Source organism: Girardinichthys multiradiatus, chromosome 10 (genome assembly GCF_021462225.1).
Source record: "Girardinichthys multiradiatus isolate DD_20200921_A chromosome 10, DD_fGirMul_XY1, whole genome shotgun sequence".
NCBI classification, from domain to species: domain Eukaryota; kingdom Metazoa; phylum Chordata; class Actinopteri; order Cyprinodontiformes; family Goodeidae; genus Girardinichthys; species Girardinichthys multiradiatus.
Window position 1 is genome coordinate 22,132,735 of NC_061803.1, and position 24,278 is coordinate 22,157,012.

A 24,278-nucleotide genomic window follows, 5' to 3' on the forward strand; every position below is an offset into this window, starting at 1 on the left:
AGGGGCAGAACTGACTGTTACTGGTTGCTATGGTAACCACCAACTGACAAGAGTAACATAAAAAATGTATATAGCAATAAAAGCCAGGAAAAAAATAAATTGTTTCTCCTCTGAGATGCGCGTCGTGTATTCACGTAAGCTGCTTCTATCGGTGAAGCATGTTATCTTTCAAAACCAATCACAAATATATAGAATATCAATGATGTATTACAGATAATTCCAGTTCCCACGGTCCCTGAATGACAACAGCTGGGAATATGTTGTTCAGCAGCTGTGTTGAGCTGTCAGTCATGATTCCTCACCCCCGTGATCTGAGGCCCCGCCCCCTACGCCAAAACAGGGCCAAAAGTTTGAAGCCGAAAAAAAAATCTGCAAGTTCGAAAAAAAACTTGAATCTGAAAAGTAGTTTTGAACTTATTTTTTCCAGTTTTACATCTGTTTTTTTTTTTTCAGTTGCAAAACTTTTTTTCCAGTTTTCAAATTTTTTGGGGGGAGGTTCAAAATAATTTTTCAGGTTCAAATGTTTTTCTTTTAAACAAACTTTTATTTTTTAGGTTCAAACTGTTTTCTTCTGGACAAACTTTTATTTTTCAGGTTAAAATTTTTTTTGTTTGAACAAACTTTTATTTTTCAGGTTTAAATGTTTTTTGTTTGAACAAACTTTTATTTTTCAGGTTCTAATTTTTTTTGTTTGAACAAGCTCCTTTTTTTGTTTGTTTTCAATGTTCTTTACCGGAAGTGACCCACTGCGGTGGGTCCAACTCCAGGCGGAGCTTCAGCGATGACTCAAGTCGAAGTAACCCGAGAGAAGACCGGCCCAGTGCGGGCAGACCTGGGCTTTTAGTCGGGGAGAACATGCTGTCTCTGTGCCTGATCTTGGGTAAGTCTTTTTAAGTCGTTTTAACATAATTTTGTTTTTAAAAGTTAGTCTAGCTGCTCTACTATTAGCCGAAAAGTTTTACATACTTCTTCTGTAGTGACGGAGAAAGTATTTTAAGCTAAGTACTGGGAATAAAATACATTGAACACATAAGTGCGGTAACACTCATAGTGAGTATTTATATTTTTATTTTTAGGATATGGCGACTTTCGCTCTGTTTGTGATGTCTACGCTTAGATAACATCTGTTCGCACTTGAATAAAGTAGTCCAACACTTTTCATCAACGATCTGCTTTCAAACAGGTTTTCTTTATAATTTGTCCATAATTTTACATATTTTCTTAAGTTTGCATCATAAAACATTGTAGAGTTATATGAATATTTATAATGTTTAGCTATTATTTTTGGTTTTAGGCTACAAATCCCAAGAGAGCAAAATGGTTTAAACTGAACTCCACCTCAGACCATTAGCTGTAAAAGGCTGTTTAACAGAAAACGTTAAATAAAGGATTATATACTGTAGCAAAATACCACTTATAATTTAGTAGGCAGTGTTATTTCTTTTTCCTTTTTATATTTCATGCACGTCTACATTCCCTTTGTTTTAACTAACTCATTAAAACCCGTTTTAAATGTTTTTCTTAGGTGTGTTGTTATTAGCAGGCTACAGGTCAGGGGTCAGAAACCTTTACAGTCATTCTGTTTTTACCCAAATTGCATGCTTAGTGAAAACCATCCAAACAGAAAACAAGAAAACAGAAACTGAACAGATCCTGGCCAATTATTGAGTGCAAATACTGGTCACTACCCAGATCTACTTTTCAGTTGCTCAACATTTCTGAAATAACATAATTTTTATTAGTATTATGTATTATCATTTGAGAAACAGAATTTTTGTGGTTTTCTTAGCGGTAAGCCAAATCCTTAAAAACGAAATGCCATAAACTTAACACATTATTTCACCCTGGGTGTTGTGAATCAATAAAATATGAACATTTCACTTTTTAAATTGAATTATTGAAATAAACACTTTTTCCACAATGTTCTTATGTACTGTGATGCTGTACTTGTGGTTTGTAGCCTTTTTCACACACAGCTCAGGACAGCTGTCTCACGTGCAGCAGTACGAAGTGGTTCGACCTCAGAGACGTCCGGACAGACAGACCAGGAGCCTTCAGGACAACCAGGTGAGAACACTTGACCTATTTATTGTTCTGGTGTTGGAGCTGTGAAGTTTGTTTAAGGGCAACAGGAAACAGAAGCTTTCTCTGTCAGTGAGAAAGTGTAGGGATTTCTGATATTTATTGATTTTTTTTTTGGTCATCTTTATTTATAAATTCACCCATGGCTGTCATGTAGATGTACACTTCGATCCCTCCCGTGAGTTCTGGTTCCGCCCGGAGGTCTCCTCCCATTAGGACATTAATGGAAAACATTTAAAGGGCTACGTCTTGGATTTATCCTTATCAGATGCTAGGGACTCCACTCTGAGCTTCCTTCAGCTGTCGAAGCCCCTTAGCCTACTTGTAAGATAGAGACGACATCACACATCCTCAGGATGAGGATTTAAAGGGCCAGGAACTGGCATATCCAGGCCCCCTTGTGCCACTTTGCTCCCTGCATTTTGTGCTTACATCCGTCATGAGGTGGGTCCACATCCTGTTGGTTGTTCAGGTTCAGCTTGGCCGAGATCCAAGACTTGACCACCTTCTATTCCCTGGGAAGCTCACTGCCCCACAACCGCCTAGGTCTCTAAAAAGGTTTCTATATCCAACCTTTACTTTGTGAGTATGTCGGTTTTCTGTTGGAAGTGTAATTTGTAATAATTCACTTTCATTTGGTATTGGAGTGGCAAGGCTTTGGTAGTTATGGCAAACCCCTTGCCACCATTTGGCTCCGGCTCTGCATTGTCCAGACTCTGTCCTCTTACTCCCAAAAAAAGGTTTGGGATACAAGATGTAAAGATTCTGGTGAAATATGATAAAGAATCATCTGATGTTGTAAAAGTAAACTTGTTGATGCCATGAATGTTAATAAGGTTCTTTGAATACATGCCTGATCTTCAAAAGGTTTGTCTGTACAAAATCACACACAAACCTGTTTGTGTCCACAAACCTGGCCTACAAACCAGGTGCTAATCGGATTGCGTGGGTAAAATCAGCAGAACAGCAGGTGCGAACCTTTTAGCTTGTTTGCCTTTTATAATTATGCAAACGTTCAAATTTATGGGAGGGGGATATGCAAATGTCGTCACTTACCACCTGCAATGCGATTTATAAAACCTGAAACGGATTGCGGGTGCTGTTTTTGCGTCTAGATTTAGCATGTTTGAAATGAAGGTACTTACTGGGATGCAAAAATGTCTGTTGTCACTGTGGCGCGAAGGAGGCATAGATAGAATGACAGATGACAGAGAGAGAATCGTCTCTACATGTGTCAACAGTTTTGGATTGTCAACAATAACAGAAATAGAAAATAGAGGATTCTATGTAGGATTATCTAAGCTCTGATTTGGAACCAATCACAAACAGAGGCCATGACATATCTCCTATGATAAAACTGCCTGGATCATTCCAGTGCACCATCGCTGTTAGTGAGATCATCTGCTGCTCAAGTACAAACCCGATCTTGGCGAAGTGTGCACATAACTGATTATGCACCTAAGAGGCACGTACACTCTGTAACTGTAATTGCACGTCATGCAAAGGACCCGCTGTGCTTTGATGTTGATAATATAATTAAAAGGAAAGAAATAAAGAAATTTTAAGGCAGATTAAATCCTTCATTTGCAAACTGGAGGCTGAAATCCATTCTTAGTAAATGAAAAATCACAATTTTAAGGCGGTCTATTCCATATGGTGAGAAAGACATTGTATGCTTTAACATTGTTACTAAACAAGACACATTGCATTATTGACATTAACAATGTGTCATTGCAAAGCAGTCAGAGCTGGATCAGTTTGATTACATTCTTTGAACATGTGTGAACATAGGGGAGGGTTTATACAGTGAAAAATGATTTTGTGTCACCAAAAAACAATTTAAACAATCAAACATGTTATATATTGTTAAAATGTTAGCAAAACAAACAAAACGAATTCAGTAAAATCATTGGAAAATAATGTATCTTTATTTACATAAATCTTAAATTTAAATTCTTTGCAGGACAGTTATGTAATGTTATGTTTTAAAATTAGCAAAGCTATAACATACAGATAGCCAACAAACAATTTTCATGTTGCTAATATTACGTTCAGACCTAAATATTGTGGCTGTTTATGATAAACTACGAACCCTTCAAACTTATACTCTAAAAAAAACAGAACATGGTGAGTCTCCGAAAAAATTTAAAGATCAAGGGAGGAAAACCTCCAATAAATTAATTGACAGACATGTTTATGTTTTTTGTTGTTAATATTGATTGGCCAATTTGTTGCGAGTTACGTCGAGCAACACAGTTAATAAGCTGTGGGCACTTCTGTGGTGTTGTCAGCCTAGACCAACTGTCCTGTGTGCGTAGGGCGTGCGCAACTCTGGACACAGCTCTGCCCTCCTGCAGAATAGCCTGTAATCCAATATTTAATTAAAGGCGAAGCAGAATGTAGTCGTCTTACTGGGTCTGTCCGAACCCCAAACATAAAACATCTTCTTACAGAACAACTTGGAACTCAGCCTTCGGCATGCGCAATTACACTTTCAGAGCACATGAGTGCGTAAGATAGATTACGCAAAAATAATCTTCTCAGAGCAGAGACTGCAATGTCAAACCTGCTGCTATGAATAGCAATGACAAAAGTTAACTAACTGTAACAGTCCACAAAAGCAGGAGCAGAACAGAAGGAAAAAATCAGCAACTGGGTCATTTGTCATGATGCAGCGCAACAACCCTGCATGTTTCAAGTGCCACTGCAGAGAATCTGTTTGCTTTTCCTCTTGTTTTCCAGCCAGTAGCAAATTCAATTTCCTCATTTAAATAGGGGGGTCTGCACTTCTTTTGCAGCTGTTATCCATTGCACATGCAATTGCATCACACAACATGCCCACTTTTTACACTTGCACTGTTTTTTTGGGGGTTTTTTGCGCAAGCAATTTAGCGCCCCCTATTGGGGATCCTTGAAGATCAGGGCCTTAATCCATTTTCATAGCAAAGCTGTTGAAAGTTATTCAATACATCAGCAGCAGAAGAACCACATTTATAGATTTACTCATCTTTAGTAAGAGGAAAAAGATCACTAGTTCTGAATTTAACATTTACACAGCTAACGTTATATCTGTAATTTTAAACAACTGAAATGATGTGATTTCTACAGTAACTAATGATTATACTTTCTGCAGCTTTATCCTGACACAGTTCAGTTTGACTTGATCATTGAAGGCAGAAACCATACTATTCATCTGGAAAAGAACAGGTAAATATCAGATTCCTACTTAAAAAATAAAAAGTGTCTCAGTGTGTAAAGATGTTAAAATAAAAAGCTGTCTTGTATTCTGTTTACAGGAATCTTATTGGTGAAAGCTACACTGAAACGTACTATTCAGAGGATAGAAAAAGAGTGACAACATCACCAAAGGAGGTACAATTTTACTTTCTGAAACTATTGAGTAATGTTTTAGGACAGCAGTTCTCAAACGTAGAGTTTAATTTCAATAACCACCTCAAGTTCCCTAAGTGACTCCATTAACAGACAATAAAAAATCTGATCTCTGGTCTTTGTAAAGCTTTTACATGCTGATGTTTTCACAAACACTTGATTGTAATTGTTGCTGCCATCGTGGTTTTGGGGGCAATTATATTATTGCGTAGGGTCAGGTTGATGTGGACAGGTTTTTTTCCCCTTAATAAATGAAATAATCATTTGACAGCTACTTTTGTATTTACTCCAATTTTACTTTAGTTGTTTTTGTTACAAAAAAAAGCAAATGGTGAAAGATTTGTAAAGTAGTAAATACTTTTTTAAAGTTTTGTACGTATATTGTCGACCTATATGTTTCTACTGTCTGCATAACCCTTTTATGTACATGATCAGGTTTCACTGTATAAAATAGAACTTTTAAACAAAACATAATCAAATTGCTGTTTTTTTTTTTTCAAAACAGAAAATAAGCTATTATTCCGACTGCTGCTGAAATAACATACTGTTATAATAATAAAAATAATAATAACGTTATCTATAAAATGTATTTATTTTGATACACTGACTTAAGTAAAAAAGAAGAGAAAAATTTATGATTTTATAGATGTGGAAAACAAAGAGGCTCTTTGTTAACGTAGTCTGAACTGTTTCCTTGCAGGAGCACTGCTTCTACCACGGACATGTACAAGGTGAGGCCGACTCCTCGGTCAGCATGGGAATTTGTTCCGGCATCAGGTACAAATGAGAGAGTACTTTCACAACATGGCACTTCCTCTTTGCATTTTCCTTCTTACCCAAAGCTATTTTCAGGTAAAGTTAGACTTAGACTTTATTGTCATTGAACTGCACAATCGCAATGTACATTTGAGTGAGATTTTGTTGCAATGCAGGATAGCAGCAGGATAAGTTATTGGGAGCACTTGAGAAATGTTACTTCATATTGTCATCTTTGGGTTGTTTTCTGCACATCTTTTGAGTGATCTAAATTTTTTGTCTCTTGCTGTATTTTATTGTTTGAATTATATTATAAAGCACTTTTTAACATCTGTATTTTCTTTATATGGACAGTTTGTCTGAAGCCATGTTTGCATTGCTAAGCCGTGCTACAAAAATAATATCCTGTGTTAATTCTGTGTTGGCGCTAGCGGCTTTCTGAGAGTCCAGCAGCAGCTTTATCTGATAGAGCCTCTGGGACAGGCTGTGGATGAAGAACATGCTGTCTACAAATGGGAGCATGTGAAGACCTCAGGCGGTGGCTCCTCTTCTAACAGCACCCTGCTGTTTGATCGAGATCTAAACCACGAACAGGGCCCTCAGCCAGAAGGCCTCTTCAGGTCTAGATCATGGGTGCGTTTCTGCTTACTGGAACTAGGCAACCAGCTGGCAGTTTGCTTGTTGTTAGTTCGATGCATCCTTAAAGAGCTGCAACAAGATTTTGGAAAAATTGATTCATGGGAAATGTAGTATAATATATGAATATATTAAATGTAGGGCTCCAACATGACGATTTTGCTAATCGATTAACCTGTCGACTATTTTTTTCAATTGATCAATAAATATTCGGATAGCAAAAGGTGGTTAATAGATTTTTTTACAGGATTTGAACCAGGTGAAGCTAAAGCTATCCCACTTGAGGAGTTCTGGGTAGCGCATATTTACAGACAAAGAAGGTCTTTCATCATACATGCAAAATGTAAATATTTTTGAATAATTTAGGCCTAATTATTGCTTTGAGTGGGTTCTTTCAGAAAATGGCTTGTTTGAGAGTCTGTATACACCAATTAACGATTATTCAATAACAAAATTGATTGATGATCATTTCAATAATCGATTAATCATGATCAGTCCGATTAATTGTTTCAGCTCTAATTAAATGCATATGTTCTTATTCTTGGTGTATTCGCAGCAGAGTGCAATACCATACAGCAGGTTTTTTGTGTTCAGTTTTAAGGGATTTGGCCTAACTAAGCCAATAGATGTTGAAGTTAGTCATTCTGCAGAGCTGGTTATTAATTCAGTAAAATAACTCAGGCTTTTACACCTGAATATATTTGGGGTCATTTGAAACAGGTAGAGTTGGCATCAGAGAACCAATCCTAATTGGCAAAAATAAAGAGAAGCTGTGAAACCTGCAGGTGAATTTGCAATCATCATGATGTCACTGCATTAGCATTAAACCACTGGGAGATCTGATAATATATGATGGACTGATGAAAAACACATTGTAAATCTTTTGTTCACGCCAGCATAAAACGCTGTGCATCCAAGTTCATCGTGTAAAAAAATATCTACATTCAGTTTCAAGTTGCGCTCCACTGACATGTTTGAAGATGTTGACAATGTGCTCCTCAGTCTTCAGTATCAGAAACTGCAGATTAATGCACTTCTATTTTAGGCGGCTTTTGTAGGAGTTCTAGTGTGATATCCTCCATGTAGATGCCTTTCTGTTGCTGTTACAGTGTTACTTAAAAAGACAGAAAAGAAAAGGAGTTTCTTTCTGTCCACGGAGAGAAGAGGCTTTCAGCTTTAACCCTTCCAAACATACCCTGCTTGAGTTTTTGTTCCGTCCTAAACGTTAGACTTTACCATGTGGGTGTAGATTCTGAGACTGAGCTCCTGCAATTTCTCTGCGCATCTTATACTCTGTAATATGCTTCATGTTGATTGTTTCTCAGTAAAAAAACAATTTAAAATGTAAAAGAATGACTTCCTCTTTTTCAGAAAACAAAATCACCAGCAGGTCCTCAGCGGTTTGTCGAGCTGTTTGTGGTGGTGGACAACAATGAGGTGAGTATTTTATTCCAAAGATACCATCCTTTTGTGACTTTTGTTTTACAAACAGATGGAAACCAACAGTAAAACACAAAACATACTAAAGAAAAAAATGGTGAATCTGCTTTGTCTGTTTTTTTGTCGATTACATCACAAAATGCTTGAGAATATAGTTGATCAGCTGTCTATAAAGGGAGAAGTAATTTAATCAAAAACACAAATAATAAAGAAACTTTAACTTGATGGAAGCAAATCGATGTGATATCACCAGAGGAATGTCACCCAATGAATGTGTTTAAGTGAAAATAAAGTCTTGATAAAATGTTTCACAACTAAAAAGCAAAACAAATAGAAAAGCTGACCATGACATAATGTTCCATATTTAAAATGTATCTATAGTGAGTTTGACTGATTTTACAGAGAAGTAGCTAGTAGCGGTTAGTAGCGTTACGACTACATTTTTAGGAGAATAAATCTGACAATGTTTCTTCTCGTCTTGCAGTACCAACGGTATGGAAAAGACACCAGGTCGCGTATTCTTGGCGTTGTGAATCACATCGATAAGGTATATGTCTTTTCAACCGCTGCAGTTTGAAATGTAATTATTTTTGTTTGCTTCTGAACTTTTGCCATTCTTCACCTGCAGGTGTACCGCTCTGTAAACATCCGCATCATGCTGGTGGGCTTGGAGATTTGGTCCTACAGAGATTACATCAACATGGACGGAAACTCAGACATCACTCTGGACAACTTCCTGGTGTGGCGCCAGACCGATCTCTTGCAGAGAGCAAAGCATGATAACGCCCAGCTTGTGACGTGAGGATTGCTGATGGGATCGGTGCAGAAGTTAAACGTTTTGACACTGACTTTTTGAACTTATGTTGGACTCGTGTTTTCCTTAGTGGCAAAGACTTTGATGGAGACACAGTCGGGCTGGCTAATAAGTTTGCCATGTGCACTGTGAACTCGGTGGGAGTCAATCAGGTAGGTGTGATGGCAGTTGCAAATAAACAGCATTTGTTTTACATTTTACAGCATCAGATGTCCCTCTCTGCTTTAGGATCACCATGATAACCCTCTAGGCCTGGCCTCCACCATTGCTCATGAGATGGGACATAACTTTGGTCTGTCCCATGATTCTGCAGGGTGTATGTGTGGTCCAGCTTACAGCAGCAACAACTGTGTGATGACTGAAAAGCTCAAGTAAGAAGTGCTGTTAAAACAGTTTTTATTGGCCTGTTTCTTAAACATTCATGTTCTTATTTCTATTTAAATTCTCAGCTAACTTTCTTGTGTCCACCTTACACTCAGTACGGGAGGCCAGGCCTTCCCGGACTTTTTCAGCAACTGCAGCATTCAGCAGCTCGCTCAGTTCATGGAGCGAGCTCAACCCAGCTGCCTGCACCCACCAGGCCGCATCAGCACCATCGCAGTGGGCCCTCGCTGCGGCAATGCCCTGCTGGACTCAGGAGAGGAGTGTGACTGTGGCACAGCTGAGGTAAAAAACCTGCTGCAGTTACCGTTTTGTATTGCTTTCTTACAGCTGAGTAAGTTATGAAAAATGTGCAATCAAAAAAGAACACGGTAATTGTGCAAAAACAAGTAGTAATGATAGAATAAAATAAAAATTACTTCTGTACAGTAAAAAGTGGAGATCATTTGTGCTAACAGGTCACTACCAGGTCATGCTATGACAACCTTTTCTGTGTACAAGTTGTCACTGCAGGACGACGACAGAAAGTTAGCTTTTCCATTATCGGTAAGGTGTTAAACAATGAAGTCAGAGGAAGCACAAAGGCAATATTTTTAGCAACACAAAAAAAAATCGTTTTTGTTGTTATGATCTGAATGCTGGTCAATCAGATTCTATTTATCTGAGATGCTTACATATTTAAAATGAATGAATATAAACTTTTGTAAATGTAAAAGTTTGAAATATGGCCGCACAAAGCACTGACAGTAAATGTGTCACCTCAATATCAGTTTACTTAGTCACAATATGCAAAGTACTGGTTCAGAATTCAATAAGTGTTGGTATTGAATTCAAAAATACACAAATTCATGAATAGTCACAATATAATGAGTGAGAGATTGCTGTCAACTGGAGTTGGCCCACTTTCAGCTTGACTAGCCCCGATAGGTGAGCAGATGGTTTGAAACTCAAAACGCAGATCTTTACCCTGTGAGCAAACAACACTTCTGCTGACAACAACACTTTTCACAGTGGAAGTTGTTACTGTCCGAAGTATACTTAAAGTAAGCTATTTTAAGTACCAGTGAAATATTTAAAATGATGTCAGAGAAAGCACAAAATGTGTAACAAGCCAAAAGTAAAAGTAAAATTGTGTTATGCATGGAGGCATGTCGGCTGATCTTTCAGGCTGCTATGACAGAGAGGCAGATTTGGACCAGCGATGCGTCTTAAAGTTGAGACAGTCTGAACCTGCTGTAGAGAATACACACAGAGCCTGCTGTTTATATAATGCTAATCACAATAATGGTGCTAAACTCTAGTATTAGTGTAAGAGGCTAAAGTCAGTTTAAAAGGTGAATCTAAATCATTTTGTCTTTTTTAAATTTCCTTTTAAATATTAGTAAAAGCTAGTTTTACACCAACTGCTCGCAAACGGTCTGATGTTGCCCCAGCTTCTGAAATAAGTAACTCAGAACAGCTCACAACAGGAAGGCTTGAAAGAAATATTTAAAGATTTTTTAGTGTAGCTCTTTTCTAAAAATCACAAATCTCTAATGGTTGAATATTAATGTTTTCTTTAAGGTATGTAACAACCCTTGTTGTGATGCCTCAACGTGTCGCCTGACTGGAGGATCTCTGTGTGCTCATGGAGAATGCTGTGAAAGCTGTCAGGTTGGTACTGAGCTCTTCCTTATCGATTATTGATTTTATAAACATTCATCTAAAAACTAAAGGCAACACCGTCAGTAGGTTTACAGTTTTACTTCAATGATATACTGTGACCTCAGTGAATACAAAAGGCAGTTTTAAAACCCTGATCTCATTTATTAAAGGGATAAAATGGACACCATCAATGCACCACCATTTGGCAGTTGGTGTTGCACCACCTTGCAACACCAACTGCCATCAGGCGTTTGTGATAACTGGCAATGAGTCTAACATTGCAGCAGTGGGTGTGGGTGTGCATTGGGTCATTGTCCCGCTGTATAGCCCAAGTGAGCTTCAGCACAAGGTCACAAACTGATGGCTGGACTTTCTCCTTCAGGATTTTCTGTTAAGCAGCAGATTTCTTGGTTCCATCAATTGCACCAAGTTGGCCAGGTCCTGAAGTAGCAAAGCAACCATTGCCACCATGTTTGATCTTTATGGTTATTTTTCTGAAATGCTGTTAGCTTTACGCAAATGTAACGAAACAAGTTTCACTTTTGTCCTTTTATTCTAAGGAATGTGTTCTCAAAAGTCTTGGTGATCATCAAGATGTTCTTTGGCAGACAGGTTCTGTTGATCTTGATTCTGGAGTTCTGGCAGCAATCAGGCCTGGGTGTAGCCAATGAACTCAAACTCATTCAAAATGTATCAAAAGGGTGATTCATGTTTCACAGAGGCCCAGGTTGGTTTGGATAGCTTCTCTCTCTTAATAAATAAAGGATTCTTTTATAAAACCTATTTTGTTTAATGATGTGAAACATTTAAACAGCAACAAACAATGTGTTAGAATGGCCCAATCAAAGTCCAGACCTAAACCCAATTGAGAATCTGTTTCAAGATCTGAAAACAGCTCTTCACAAATGCACTCCATCTAATCTGACTGAGCTTGAGCTGTTTTGCACAGAAGAATGGGCAAAAATTTCAGTCACTAGATGTATGAAGCTGGTAGAGACATACCCTAAAAGACTTGCAGCTGTAATTGCAGCAAAAGCTGGTTCAACAAAGTATTGACTCAGTAGGGCTGAATACTTTTGCACAATGCCCTTTTCAGTTTTTATTTGTAAAAAAAATAAAGAAATCGTGTATAATTTTCTTTCCACTTCACATTTGTATGCCACTTTGTGTTGGTCTATCATAAATTTCCAATAAATTATATTTATGTTTGGGAAGAATGAAGAATCACTCAACGTATATGGCTTTGCTTCATCTGGTAGACAGTGTTACCTCTGCATTTGAAAATAATGAATTCTCTTTTAGTATTTTAATTGATTTAGCAAAAGCATTTGATACTGTAAATCATCATATCTTAATGCAGAAATGTTATAAGTATGGGTTTCATGGTATTGTGTATAAATGGTTAAATACTTATATATGTAACAGGCAGCAAAATGTTAGCTTTAGGGTTGCAATTTTAACAGAGCCAAGATACTTTGTGGAGTTCCTCAAGGCTCCATCCTTGGACCATTGTTATTTTTGATTTATATAAAAGATGTATCAAATGTGTCCAATGTTCTTTTAACCACATTATGTTTGCTGATGATATAATCCTGCTTCTTTCTCATTCATATTTTGATTCACTTTTGAAAAACGCTAATCTTGGTTTGAGTGCCTATGCTTCATGGTTTAGATTAAATAAGTAACTTTTAATCTAATTTAGTGGTAAAAGGTCATATTCTGGAAAATGTTCAAAAACGTTTATTGATGGCATTACGATACGGCAATTATCAACAACATTTCTTGGAATTATTGTTGACGAGAGCTTAAGGTGGAAAGATCATACGGATCGGATTTGTCGAAAAATGCATACATCTATTGGTATAATAAAGAGAGTTAGTTACTACATCAATGCAGAAGGTTTGCTTACACCTTATTATAGTCTGATATACCCATATTTATCTTATGGTAATATAGTTTGGGGAAGTACTTTTCCCATAACTCTGTATAAACGTTTGGGTGGCAATTCTAACACTGTTAGAATTACAACTCGATCAGATTATTATTGTCCTTCTGCTCCTTTGTTAAAGAATCTACAGATTCTTACTATCTATAAAATAAACATTTTTCTAACTTGTATTTTTGTTTATAAGATTTATGAATGTCCAGAGGACATACCAAGGCATTTCACTCATTACTTTGAATCAAATATGCTGTTTCATTCGTATTTAACTCGTCAGAGTTCAGCACTCCATCTTCCTAAATGTCAGACCAGTAGAGGTCAGTTTTCTCTTCGATACAGGGCAGCTAAACTTTGGAATGACTTTTCTCACTTGGTAAAAGGCAGGCCTTCTGTAAGAGAGTTCAAACGTTGTTTAAAATTGTATTTAATTAAAGATTTATGATTGTTATTTCTGTCATTATATTTTATCTAAATTTCCATTAATTATTGTTTACTTTGTAGGTGTGCTTTTTATGTTTTTATTTCTCATATGATTATATTTCACAAATGTATGATTTATCAACTGATAAAAGATGTGTTGAATCGTTATATATTTTTTTCATACTATTTGAGTGGAGGCTTTATATAAGCCCTTTGGGCTTTTGCCTCTTCCTGCAATGTTATCATTAATATTATTTTCTTAATATTTGTTCTGTATTTTAATTGTGCAAAATAAACTAAGCTAAATATGTGGAAAGGTTTAAGGGGTATGAATACTTTTACAAGCCACTCTATATAGCCTCTCAAGACCTACAAAAGAGCTTTTTTGAGCTACAGTCCAAACCCTACAGGAAATTGGTCATTTCCGTACTTTACACCTTCTGTTAGAACAAACTTCTCCTACTGATTTAAATTTAGCAATTAAACCAGTATTTTCTTAAGGTTAGGGTGATTAAAAGCTATCAGGAGCTTGGAATATTAACAGAGCCTGTGGTGTTGGCCAGGCCTCAAAATCTGACCTCTTGCCAGAAAAAACTAAATTGCTTCAGCTTTGACATTCAAGATCTTTATAATATGTTGATCAAACACGTAATCATGTAAAATGTATACATCCACAGCGTTCCTTAGAATATTTTAAAAAGTCAGTCTTGGCTCTTGCTTTGGGCACCCTAGGCTCTCAAGACCTAAATAAAAACCATCTTGGAGTCATCGTTCCAACCCTACAGGAAGTCATTTTCAATTAAGGTTGAACAAACTCCCCCTACATAAAATGCACTATAATTCTCAAGCATTGGGGATCAAAGGTTATTAAAACCTTAATTCTGCAACAGATCATTTGTCATAAAACATGAAGTTGCTGTAATATCCTTGTACAGTTGAAGTTGTGTGTTTAATAAAGGCTTTCAACCTTCTCAAAGGCCAAAGTGATTTAAATATATGGTACTTCCTCTTAGATGATGATAAATATAGGTTTGGGTGCTCTGTAGCAACATAAGCGACATGCTTGATGAGCATCTTAAGAGGCGACACCTGAGGGGGAGCTACTGATGAGTCGGCAACAAAGAAAGACCGCCATAAGGTTTTCTTTAAGCTGCTGAATGCTCTGTATGATGTTACATTCATTGTGTGTCTGCTCAAATCAAATCACATTAATTGTGTAGATATCTAAATGAATCAAACTTAAACCAGACAAACTCAAATATATTCCATACACTTCCAAATATGTCTTTTGTAGGTTACATTGAAATGTTACAGTATCCACATCCATATTTGTTTTCTTCTCAGCAATAAAAACATTCTCATTTCCTGTTTTGTTTTTTTTTCTTTATTAACCTGACATGTTTGTAACCAACAGTTAAAAGCGTCTGGCAGCATGTGCAGAGGTTCTGCTGGTGCCTGTGACCTGCCTGAATACTGCAGTGGAAACTCACCGGATTGTCCTGAAGACAGCTTCGAGATGAATGGCAAACCCTGTTACAACAAGGAGCCGGGTTACTGCTACAACGGCCAGTGTCCTACACGAGTCCAGCACTGCTGGAGGCTGTTTGGAGAAGGTACTATTTACATATGCAGTAAATCCATACGCTATGCAGCCCGATAGTGTAAACAGTTCATCCAACGTGTTTCCCAACGATCTCACATTGCCCATCATAATCTATGGAAGAGATGGTTTGAACTTCCTTTTTCTCTCTCTTCTCTTTGCTCCTGTTCTGCATCCACGGCGCCTCCTTTTCAACTCATCAGGGATTTGGGGTTGTAGTTGAAGTATTATTTGGGCTTTTGAGATATTAATCAGCTGATCCTGGTTGTAAAAAAAAACAAAACACCTTGTTGCTATGGTGATGCATCATAACAAATGTACAAAAGTAAAAAAAAGTATGAGCAAAAATCCTTCCAGCTGCACAGCATCCAATACCAGAGAGGATAATCGCCCATAAATATAATTTTTTGTCCACCACAAGAGGTATTTCAGTTCTTAAAAAGAATTAATCAGAATGAAAAGTAACAGAGCTACTCTAACCTGCTGCCACCTTGAGCGGCGCAATTCTAGCTATTTTGCATGGAGTATGCATGTTCTCCCAGTGCATGCGTGGGTTCTCTTTTACCCCTTTTTCACTAACGCGGTTTGGAGCCCGTTCTGGTTCTTGAGCGTCATTTCAAACCGTTGACACGTGTTTTCAGCAACGAAAAGAGCGAACCGTAACCGGGTTGAAAAGTGGAAAATTAGCAAATGAAAACAGTGTACATACCATTGTTCTCACACGGAGTAGCCGTCCCCTTTCGGGTAGTAACTGTAGTTTATGGATGCTTTCTCTTTGCATTAAAAGGAAAATTTTATGCAGCTCAGCAAGCTCCGCGCTAGATAATGCCAACTGTTGATGACTCATGCTTGGTTTGCAAAACTGGTGGAAACACGGTTCGCTGCTCAACAAAACACCAAAGTTCGAAGGCACGCAAACCGAACTTGTTCAAGAACGAGAAAAATGGAAAATCGCTATTTGGGAACTCCAGCTTTTTCCAACAGTTCAAAAACTTGACTGCCAGGTTAAATGGTTACTGTACATTTCCCTTAGTTATGAGTGTTTGTGCGCATGTTTGTTTGTCCTGTGCGTTTTTTTGTTGTCCTTTGATGGACTGGCCACATGTGAAGGGTGTACCCTGCCTCTCGCTCAATCGCTGCTGGAGATGGGCACCAGCCCAGGCACGACTCTGCAAGGGTCTAGACAATGAATGGATGTTTCAGTGTCGTCAATGGACAAAGTGAGCCTCTAACACATTTTAATAAGACACGTGGTGGAGAGAACTCTTTCCAAGAAACATAAATCACAGCATTGTGTGTGTATTTTATTGTAAATTTTATAAACCAGATAAGTAATTTTGGTCCATTTGAAAATCTCAATCTTAACAAATCCGAGCAGTCAGAATCCCTATACTGGTCCTTCTCAAAATATTAGCATATTGTGATAAAGTTCATTATTTTCCATATTGTAATGATGAAAATTTAACATTCATATATTTTAGATTCATTGCACACTAACTGAAATATTTCAGGTCTTTTATTGTCTTAATACGGATGATTTTGGCATACAGCTCATGAAAACCCAAAATTCCTATCTCACAAAATTAGCATATCATTAAAAGGGTCTCTAAACGAGCTATGAACCTAATCATCTGAATCAACGAGTTAACTCTAAACACCTGCAAAAGATTCCTGAGGCCTTTAAAACTCCCAGCCTGGTTCATCACTCAAAACCCCAATCATGGGTAAGACTGCCGACCTGACTGCTGTCCAGAAGGCCACTATTGACACCCTCAAGCAAGAGGGTAAGACACAGAAAGAAATTTCTGAACGAATAGGCTGTTCCCAGAGTGCTGTATCAAGGCACCTCAGTGGGAAGTCTGTGGGAAGGAAAAAGTGTGGCAGAAAACGCTGCACAACGAGAAGAGGTGACCGGACCCTGAGTAAGATTGTGGAGAAGGTCTGATTCCAGACCTTGGGGGACCTGCGGAAGCAGTGGACTGAGTCTGGAGTAGAAACATCCAGAGCCACCGTGCACAGGCGTGTGCAGGAAATGGGCTACAGGTGCCGCATTCCCCAGACCTGGGCTACAGAGAAGCAGCACTGGACTGTTGCTCAGTGGTCCAAAGTACTTTTTTCGGATGAAAGCAAATTCTGCATGTCATTCGGAAATCAAGGTGCCAGAGTCTGGAGGAAGACTGGGGAGAAGGAAATGCCAAAATGCCAGAAGTCCAGTGTCAAGTACCCACAGTCAGTGATGGTCTGGGGTGCCGTGTCAGCTGCTGGTGTTGGTCCACTGTGTTTTATCAAGGGCAGGGTCAATGCAGCTAGCTATCAGGAGATTTTGGAGCACTTCATGCTTCCATCTGCTGAAAAGCTTTATGGAGATGAAGATTTCATTTTTCAGCACGACCTGGCACCTGCTCACAGTGCCAAAACCACTGGTAAATGGTTTACTGACCATGGTATCACTGTGCTCAATTGGCCTGCCAATTCTCCTGACCTGAACCCCATAGAGAATCTGTGGGATATTGTGAAGAGAACGTTGAGAGACTCAAGACCCAACACTCTGGATGAGCTAAAGGCTGCTATCGAAGCATCCTGGGCCTCCATAAGACCTCAGCAGTGCCACAGGCTGATTGCCTCCATGCCACGCCGCATTGAAGCAGTCATTTCTGCAAAAGGATTCCCGACCAAGTATTGAGTGCATAACTGTACATGATTATTTGAAGGTTGACGTTTTTTGTATTAAAAACACTTTTCTTTTATTGGTCGGATGAAATATGCTAATTTTGTGAGATAGGAATTTTGGGTTTTCATGAGCTGTATGCCAAAATCATCCGTATTAAGACAATAAAAGACCTGAAATATTTCAGTTAGTGTGCAATGAATCTAAAATATATGAATGTTAAATTTTCATCATGACATTATGGAAAATAATGAACTTTATCACAATATGCTAATATTTTGAGAAGGACCTGTAGATGTGTATCTTGAACATGTTTTCTATTCACTGTTACTTGCTGCAGACATGTTGCTTTTTCATACTTGATGATTCTTCATCAAGCATGAAAACAGCAAATAGACTTTCTATGCAGAGGGTTTTTTTTTTTTAGGCTTTTTGATGCATTAGTCTTATAAAAGCTTACATATTGCTTTCCCAGTGGAAACAGATCAGAAGAGCTACACACAGTCTGGAACCCCCATAAGCTTGTTTCTTGAAACTTTTTGATCTCCCAGTTTTATAGGGCACAGTTCTTCACATTCAGATTGAAGTCTTACCCCTGATCTCTGTGTTTTTAGCTTTATGTTAAAGGAGATGCATGGTTACAGATTTTTATATCCCGAACATTACCCCAATATCGCCTTGACCGCATCTTCATGATTGTAAGTTAAGGAAGGTCAAACACTGATATGACATTTGAAGGCAAGAAATGGTTTGAAAAAGTTCTTCAAATGCGTTTTCAGTTTATTTTGTGGAGTAACCCCAAGAAATTATAATGGCTGTAATTACTATTACATGTTATTATCAAAGTTATGATTCAAATTTTCATAATAAAAACAGAATTATGTAAAACGTTTGGTTTCATTTTGCAGGAGCCAAAGAAGGCCCTGATCTGTGTTTTAACCTGAATAAACGGGGTGAGGAAGGTGCCAACTGTGGGAGGGATGGACATGGCTTCATTCGCTGTTCCCCTGAGTATGTGTCATGTAAAATTAATCTGAGCAGGATGGGCAGTAGCTGGGAATGCTTCCGAATTCTCAAAAGATTTTTCATTTACTTTGCTGTTTTTATTATTGTAGGAACCTGAAATGTGGGTCTATGTTTTGTGTCGGAGGGGAGGAGTCAATCACAGGTAAACACGCAGCTTTCAACGTGATCGGCTTCGAGTGTAAGATTGTTGTGGAGGTCGATAAAACCAGAAACATGGACATGGTGCCGAATGGGGCCGCATGTGGACAAAATAAGGTTAAAAACTCAAAAAGGAGACCATTTATACAAATGATTTTGACCTCTTTGGCTCAGGGTAAAGCATGTGTTTGCAGGTCTGCCTCAGCAACAGATGTGTGGATGTTTCAGTTTTTGGCAGAAGGGATGTCTGTGCAAAGAAATGTAACAACAATGGGGTAAGTTTCATTGTCTCTTTATAATCCAACATTGTATTTGCCAATATTCAACCTTTAATTTGAATTTATAGTCCTTCCTATTCATGGGTAAATTAAAAAGATTAAGTAGATAATATTAAATAAAAACTGGCTAACAGACTGTTGGAAAGTTTGAAAATACACTTTTTAAAAACTTCTTTTTAGGTGTGTAACCACAAAAATGAATGCCACTGTAATCCTGGATGGGCTCCACCAAACTGTGACATCAAATATGCAGACATACCTCAAGGTAAACACATTTAACCTTTTGACTTTGTTTAGCTTCTGCACCGTAATCAAGCCTCTTTTTCCACATCTAGCCATCCATAGTGGGTCATAGTGGGTTCTTGTGATGGGGTTTTAAAACCTAACCCTCCTTTAAACTTCACCACTTGATTTCTGTGTTCCTTGGTTTTCATAGTGATGTTTGTTTAGTAATGTTCTCTAATGATCCTCGAAGTCCTTCCCAGAACAGCTGAATTTATACTGAGATGAACTTACACACAGATGGAGTCTATTTCCTAATTATGTGACTTTTGAAGGCAAATATTTGTAAAGGATTTTATTTAGGGTCTCGGAGTGAAAGGTGCTCAATACAAACTCACAACGCACTTCAGATTTCTGTTTAAATTAAACTGTGGGTTAAAATCACCAATAAGGCACAATGTGTAAATATCAAGTGAAATCTTAGATCTTAAATTACCACCAAACAAACCAGTTTGTCCCCTCTGGGCTGCTGTAGGGAAATGATTTGCATTAAGGGTCTGATAAGGATGTGTTTTAGTGTTTTTAAAAAAGGTTAACACCACAGTTTGTACAGACCATATCAGAGTGTATTTTCTCCTTCACACCTCCAGGTCAGACTGTGATGGTAGCTGGAGTGTGTGCAGCTTTCTCGACCCTGCTGGTGGTCACTGTGGTCATCACAGGAGTCATGTGGTGTAAGAAGGACAAGATGAGGGACAGCTACATGTATAAAAGGTAGATAGTTTGCTCTCCTATTTGAACATTTTGTTTTCATCCTTCCTGCTGATTAAATCTCATGTTTACAGGAAAACACAGTCATCTCCTGGTAAGTTGAACCCGATGTTCCAGGGAAAAGGCAGAGACAGACCTCAGATCAGCCAACCCACTCTGATGGAGTCCACTTCCACTCAGCCTTGCAGTCCTCTGGTTGTTACTGTGACTCCCAGCAGACCTCCACAGGTACGCTAAGCTGGTCTGTGTTTATTTAGATAATAAAAAAAATATTTCTTTAAACCAAAGTAACCGAGTCCATGTTGCTCCTCAGCCTCCGCCTAAACCCTCTTCTGTTTCCTGTACCACTGAAACTGACCTGGTAAGGCTGCGGGTTTTAATCTTTCACAGGGATTCGATGCATAATTCAAAGTCAGGATCACATTTGGAGTCAGCAGCTGACGTCTTAAAGCTTCTCTGGAATTTAAAAGTCAATTTAAATAAAATATGGAGGCTGTGTCCAAACAGGGCAGAGGCTTTCCAAGTTAAGATACTTTCTGTCGAACTGTATGGTGGTGTCAGGATGCTGAAGAGAAGTTGGTGATAATGTTCTGGACTCAGTCTGTTCATCCTTTTCTAGACAGTGACAGATATTTTGTCCCAACCATAGATGCAGCTGGTCGACCCTAATACACTGCTCCAACACTTGGTTTGGAAGGTTACTATAATGCTGTGAAAACGCATCAGCTGAAAGATGCATAGCTTTATTTGTTTCTGTAGATGAATCTGACTCATCACACTCTTCTAACTAATGACACTATTTTTTATGGTGAGAAGCATATTGATATTGATTGATAGACTTGTTGATAATTCGGCATCTTAGGGGTTTTAATGCAGACAAAATGTTAGTTACCAGTTCTCTTGTTTTATAAACTTAAAGCTTTCTTTTAAACATCATAGAAATGAATAAGTAGTGCTTCAGCTGCTTTTAGTGCAGTTCTCTCTCCTACGCCCAGATTTGAGGTCAAATATTAGCAAAACAATGAATTGTTTTTGAAGAGATTACTGGAACCAGACTGGGTTGACTTTGAATTTTGTTGTTTTCTTCGTGCAGCCAGCATGTCTTGGAGCTAGACCTAGAGGCCAGCAGTGGTATTTCATTTTATGGCACTCCCTTGTTGGTTTACACCCACTGGCCTATGAAAAGGCAAATTCTAGAAGCAGGAATCTATTTTTCTAGTCAGTGCTAAAAAACGAACTTACATTTTAAGAAATACAGCAGAGAGACAGTTTATCCTGGAATATACTAGAATTCAACTAAAGAAACTTTTGTACAGTATTAACTACTTATGTTCCTGTAAAGAAAATCAGATTTTTGTTTGAGCAACTGTTTGTATTTAAGTATTTTTTTTTATCATTGATGTTTTTTGGGTTTTTTTTCACCACAGACCAAACCCGTACCTCCATCCAAACCTTTGACTAAACCAAAGGTGAGTCTTTTTCAAGTTAGTCATACAGGATGTTCAGAGGTTCAGCCTTTGGACCGGTTTTATCATTTTAAATAGGTTTTATCTTGGCCAAGAAAAGCCTGTTTCCTCTGAATTATAAATTGGTCACACATCAGATAAAGACAAATCCTTTATCTGGTTCTCAAATCTGTCTCTATTTAAAAGTGAATCATTCAAACCAAACTTTTCTTGGTTTTATTCCTTGAAACAGGAAACATGTTAGTGTTTTTAATTTAGTTTAGCTCTTAGCATAGGAACCTGTTAGTCTGATAAAGCGTGGGAATTTTGTGGGAACGACTGAAGAAAAACATCCCCACAGCTTGACGCTGCCACCACCATGTTTCACCATTAAGGTGTTGTGTTCAAGTTGATCACAGTGTTAGATTTTCTGACCAGACGAGCTCCTTTCTCACGATTACCCTGTGTTAATTTATCCCGAAAATCCCAATAAAATCCTTGTGTAGTTTTGACAAAATATGGAAAAGTGCAGAGGATATTTTTGCAAAGATTTAGTCTGAGATTAATTGGGGAAGAAGTGCTTCTAATTGTTTTCAAGTAAAGTAATAGTGGATCCATTTGATATTAATTATGATATAAATATCGTATTGATTTATCAAACTGTAAATGATGATTTAAAAGTTTTTGATTAACTTCAATTAAACTTTCAATTTCTTCACGCTGTTTGTTTGGAGGACCCTCAATAGGCGGCTAAAGTCTTACTGCTATAAATAAACATGTTTACTTGGTTTTAGGCAACAAAATTAAAACCCACTTCCTCCAAACTGGTTTGGTGCAGAAGAAGCTCATTAAATATCTCTTCCTTATTTTGGTTTTCAGAATCATGGAACCAAACGAAGTCCTCCACCTGTACCTCCGGTCAAACCCTCCTCTCATCTGGTTGTCAGATTGAAGCCTCCTCCTCCTCAGCCTGGACCTGTGTGACATTCTGATTCATCTCAGGATTGAACAGAAGTCATGTCTACTCTGGTTGGAATAGCTAAAGCACAAATAGCTTTAATAACAAGACCAAAAGCATCACAGCTGCTGGGAAACTGTCACGTTTTTATTCTTTTATGGTTCTGTTTTGCAAAAAATCCTCTTTTCTTCATTTTTACATCAGATTCTAAGCACTCAGATTTCTTTTCATTTATTTCACATTAGCGTAGCTGTAGGAAATTAAGTTATTTGTGTTTCGTTTAGGCTCCATTTTGTAGAAAAGCAGATGGCCCTTTTCTCTTTTTTTTCCTAATGACTATATTTCTAATTTATTTCTTTTTTGCTGCCTGTGAGCATCTCCTGGGATGCTGCTGTGAACCATTCCAGTACGCACTGAAGGTCATTGCTTGGACATTCAAACAGAACCACATCCGTTGCAGAACTAGACACCCTCCTAGACTTATTGATGTTGTCCACAAGTACCACAAACAGGATAAGGGACAAGCGGCAGCCCTCGTAGAGTCCAACACTCTCAGGGAACAAGTTTCTGTTTGTGTGACCAACTCTGGTTTTGTTCATAAAAGAACCAGACGGGTCAGGAGTCAACTTTCCCAGGGATAGTGGCATAGAAGTAAATTAACCAGCAGCCTCTGAGGGAGAGGCGGCTTTGCATCATGATGTTAGGGTAACTATAAACTACATGCATGAGTGTTATTTCATATTTATAGACAAGAACTTGACCTGTATTTGAAAGATTGTTTTTATCTGAATAACCACCAACAGGATCGCAGTAAGTTTTAAAAACAGGCCATAGAATAAGAACTGTGTGTCTGCTAGAGACTTACTTTCAGCAATGAAAGTGTCTTTCTACCATTCAGATGCTTAAAAATCTTTTCTAAATCATTTTTGTATTATAGTCATTTTTACCAACAACTTTAACTGTCTGGCATTTCTCTCTCAGCTATTGTTGGGCTTCTTTTAATAAACATGCCAGCCGGCTATGACTTGGCATAGGCAGGTAGAATATCCTCACAGTATAGTAACCTTGAGTAAAAGCAAACATTTAAATGTTTTACACCATCTAATTACTCATTTTGTAGAGCAGCTTGCCAACCATCTAGATGCTTCTGAACAGTTTACCATCGCCGCCTGAACCACAGTGATGGCTGCAGTTTCTACGCAACTGTGCTTGTATTTCCAACATGCTGACCACCAGTGTGCAGCAACGACTGGAGGAGGGGCGGTGCTGGATTACTCCATGCTCCACACTCCCATAGAAAACTTATTTTTTAGCGGAAGTGTGTAATCATACATTTATATCCAGTCGGTAAACCTCACGCAAAGCCAAACATAATTTTGCATACTTGTTATTTTACTTAAAAACTCATGAATGGTACTTACAGTATGAGACTTTACACAACTCAGATGATTTCATCTGCTTGTCACGAACAAGTTTTAAGTCATGTTAAAAGCACCAGTGTCTCAAGGGCAACAGTCTGAATTTTATGTGTCCAATAAAGTATTAAAAAAAGCCCCTCTGTTACCAAAACACAAAATATGTTGTATTTTGCTTCATATTGTGTTAGAAATGACCAATCGAATGTAAAAACCTTTTTGCTAGCAACAAATAAAGTGCACTTTACTCCT

At 38.0% G+C, this 24,278-nt stretch overlaps 1 protein-coding gene across 1 annotated transcript; it reads left to right on the plus strand.

Annotated features, from left to right (window-relative positions):
* Nucleotides 1-639: 639 nt before the first annotated feature.
* On the plus strand, nucleotides 640-24,278 carry adam8b (ADAM metallopeptidase domain 8b). Its single transcript, XM_047377814.1, is given in 23 exon segments — nucleotides 640-880; nucleotides 1,961-2,067; nucleotides 5,216-5,289; nucleotides 5,379-5,454; nucleotides 6,173-6,249; nucleotides 6,660-6,861; nucleotides 8,236-8,301; nucleotides 8,789-8,851; nucleotides 8,933-9,102; nucleotides 9,189-9,270; nucleotides 9,347-9,489; nucleotides 9,598-9,784; nucleotides 11,063-11,152; nucleotides 14,920-15,118; nucleotides 18,682-18,784; nucleotides 18,889-19,054; nucleotides 19,132-19,212; nucleotides 19,396-19,480; nucleotides 20,088-20,210; nucleotides 20,213-20,436; nucleotides 20,522-20,569; nucleotides 21,636-21,677; nucleotides 22,533-24,278. Coding segments are annotated over 23 exon segments (2,538 nt in total). The 5' UTR covers nucleotides 640-855; the 3' UTR covers nucleotides 22,638-24,278.